The sequence below is a fragment of the Sinocyclocheilus rhinocerous genome, unplaced genomic scaffold, assembly GCF_001515625.1.
Source record: "Sinocyclocheilus rhinocerous isolate Xijiao unplaced genomic scaffold, SAMN03320098_v1.1 scaffold1694, whole genome shotgun sequence".
Taxonomy (NCBI): domain Eukaryota; kingdom Metazoa; phylum Chordata; class Actinopteri; order Cypriniformes; family Cyprinidae; genus Sinocyclocheilus; species Sinocyclocheilus rhinocerous.
In genome coordinates, this window is record NW_015626863.1 from 208380 (window position 1) to 211280 (window position 2901).

The 2901-nt window shown below is 38.4% G+C and overlaps 1 protein-coding gene across 1 annotated transcript in view; it reads right to left on the reverse strand.

The window, feature by feature from the left end:
- LOC107717265 (arf-GAP with GTPase, ANK repeat and PH domain-containing protein 1-like) overlaps positions 1-2901 on the reverse strand; it is an 87063-nt gene that overhangs the window by 42752 nt on the left and 41410 nt on the right. Inside the window, exon 11 of the mRNA XM_016523951.1 lies at positions 371-542. Within this exon, the coding sequence (XP_016379437.1) occupies positions 371-542 (172 nt within the window). The remainder of the gene's footprint in view (positions 1-370; positions 543-2901) is intronic.

Consider the following 2901-nt stretch of genomic DNA (forward strand, 5'->3'; position numbering starts at 1 on the left):
GCGGGGCATAGAGGAGAAACAATAATGTACAGTATGTGGAAAATAATGTGTTTTTTTGACTTTAAACAGCATAAACACATTTCATTACACCAAATACACAAAATAATGTTCTTTTTAGCAACATCATATGACCCCTTTAATGAAACAGCTGTTCATTGCTAGTTCATGTTAATTCACAGTGCATTAACTAATGTTAACAAGCACAACTTTAGATTTTAATAATGCATTAGTAAATGCTGGAATTAACATGTTCATGCTTAGTTCATGTTAACAAAAGTAGTTAACTACTGTTAACTAATTAATCTTATTGTAAAGTGTTACCAAATCATCAATTTTAAGGCATAATATCACTGCCAGAGTTCAAACTCACTTGTGGCCCCGATGCCGAGTTGTAAAGTGCTGCGGTCTTTGGTCAGTCCGTTGGTTTTGGGGCTGGCTGTAGGGGCGACCGTTGCCACTGCTCTGGGCGGCCTCTTCCCGGGTACCTTTACTGTCGTCCGCAGCAAATCAATTTCTTTACCGTGGACGTTCTGCATGTAGTCCTGAAAAATGAAACATGACATTGTGTAGTTTTAGATCTAGGCCGGGAAAAATGTAAACATGTTTGACACACTGTGAACGAGAATGAGGCTGTAAAAGATGTAAAAAATGTTCCAAAATGAAACATTTCAAGTTCCAATTCAATTAGTTTTCTTAATGAGTAGGAACAAGACTATTTTAGTAAAACAATTTTGGATGAATGCACATTACTCTGAAAAAAAACTGGTGTAGAAATTGCCAGCAAATTTCAAGAAATGGCAAGTAACATTGAATTAAGCATTACATTTAGAAAAAATTAAATAGCATTTTCTTGTAAAAGTACTCCAATAATTGAAAAATCATTTTTTACAGCGTACCTGAACCAACAATTGTCATAAAAATCACTTAGTTCCAGTATTGTTCCAGTAACGCCAATTGATATTTTCTAGTATTTAAGTCTATTCTAAAATTCAAGTATTTCAGTTCTAGATTTTAAGTATATTGTAATATTTCTAGTATAATTTTTTTTGTGAACTTAAGACATATTTTCAATATTTTGAAAATGAATTACACTCAACAGTAGACTTTATTGAGATATTTTTCGAAGATTATTGGATTACGTTTTACAAGAAAATTCCTATTTTACGATTTTCTAAAATACTTTCTACTTCAAAAGTTCATTTAATTGTTAATTGTCAATGTGTTACTTAATATGCCTTTTTTTTGTAATCATTTGTGAAATTTACTAGCAATTTCTGAGTGAAAATTGTTTCTAAATCAACTTTTATCATTCACTGCTTCCTTTTCATTTGCATCAAATGAAACACGCCACCGATTTTAACTAAAGTTTACATGAACAAACAACGCACCGATGCAGCGCATCTATAACCTTTCTAAGAAACTTTTTAGAGGTCTTGTAAAACAAACACAGTGGCTTTGGACAATCAAAACAGCACCAGGCCTACACAATCTATTTCACCTGCTTCCACGCTGCCGCAGATTAGCAAAATTAGCATTAATGACTGTGCTCAGACTGTGTTCCCATTTAAATCGGGCTATTCCATTTTCATGGGAGTTTGCAAAGCGCAAATGGGCTAAGCCGAGGTGCAAATCACCCTGCTCAGCACAAAAGAGGCGAGCAGAGATTTCGGCCTCGGAAGTCTCCCGCCAACTCCTCTTCACTTTTATTGCGCCCCATAAAGCACTAATTTCTTCAAAAGCCTCAGTACTAATTACCCAGTGAGCGCTCTCATTCCATTTTATTGCTGGAATTAACAGCCAGTTTGAGGCGCAGAAAGCTATTAAGATGTGTGATTAAGCCATATTCAATTAGTTTCTACAAACAATTTAATTGATGTAGCAGACAGAATTAACAGAAGGGGATTGTGGGATAGCTCGGCTGGCTGCGGCGCAAAATTAAACCGTCTTTTCCGTCTCTCTCTCTCCCCGTCTTTCTCGTTGAGCTAAACGAGTGGTCCACAGGTGTCCAAACCCAAACGTCTCTAACGATTATGACGCCCGTGGCATCGTGTGCCTATTACACACATCGCTGGCATGAGATGCACATTATATCGCTAATAAACATGCGGTTGATGTGAGAGACGTGAGTTTGGCCAAGATATTAATTTCGGTCATAGTCCGCGGAGGCCGCTAAACGTGTCTCGTGTAACGTGTCTCGCACGGTCAAGGTACGCCGCTTCTCGAGTGGATCTTAATTAGGTGGCCCTTATTAATTACTAACCTATGTTAAAAGCGTTGGAGAAACACGAGAACAAAGATAGGCGTGAGCGCGACGCATGCAAATGAGCGGAAAGGTGGAAAAGGGCCGTGTGAGAAAGCCAGAGAACCAGAGGCAGGGGATTTTCGGAGGTATTAAGAGCGCGCGGGGGTTCTGACAGAGATGAATGTTCCCGCGGCGACTGCCGTAAGAAACGTGCGCTGCCGTAGCAACCGGAGAGCAGCTGACCTGTCCGGCTCTCATCTGTATTACTGGAAACCTAGAAAATGCCTCAGAAATAGCAGAGTCCCTTATACTGAATCTAAACTGTTTCAAATGGGAGTCATTCAAATTAAATTTCATTAAAACATGCTAGACAATCCCATCGATATGTCCCGCCCAAACGTCCGGTCATCTCAACGTCATAATCGATTTCATGGTGGTTTTTTTTTTACTGGAATGTGAGGTCTGATTTGTGAACAATTCACTTTTTATGCAAAAGTGTTCAAAGGAATCAAAGTGTTTGTAGATAACTTGACGCGAAAAGAAATCAGATAGATGTTAAAAGAACTTCAGGAGAACATCAGAGGAACATTCTCTAAACCTAAATGCAACATTCTGTTTATATGAAGTAAACTTTCCTGGCTAACCAAGACAGAACATTA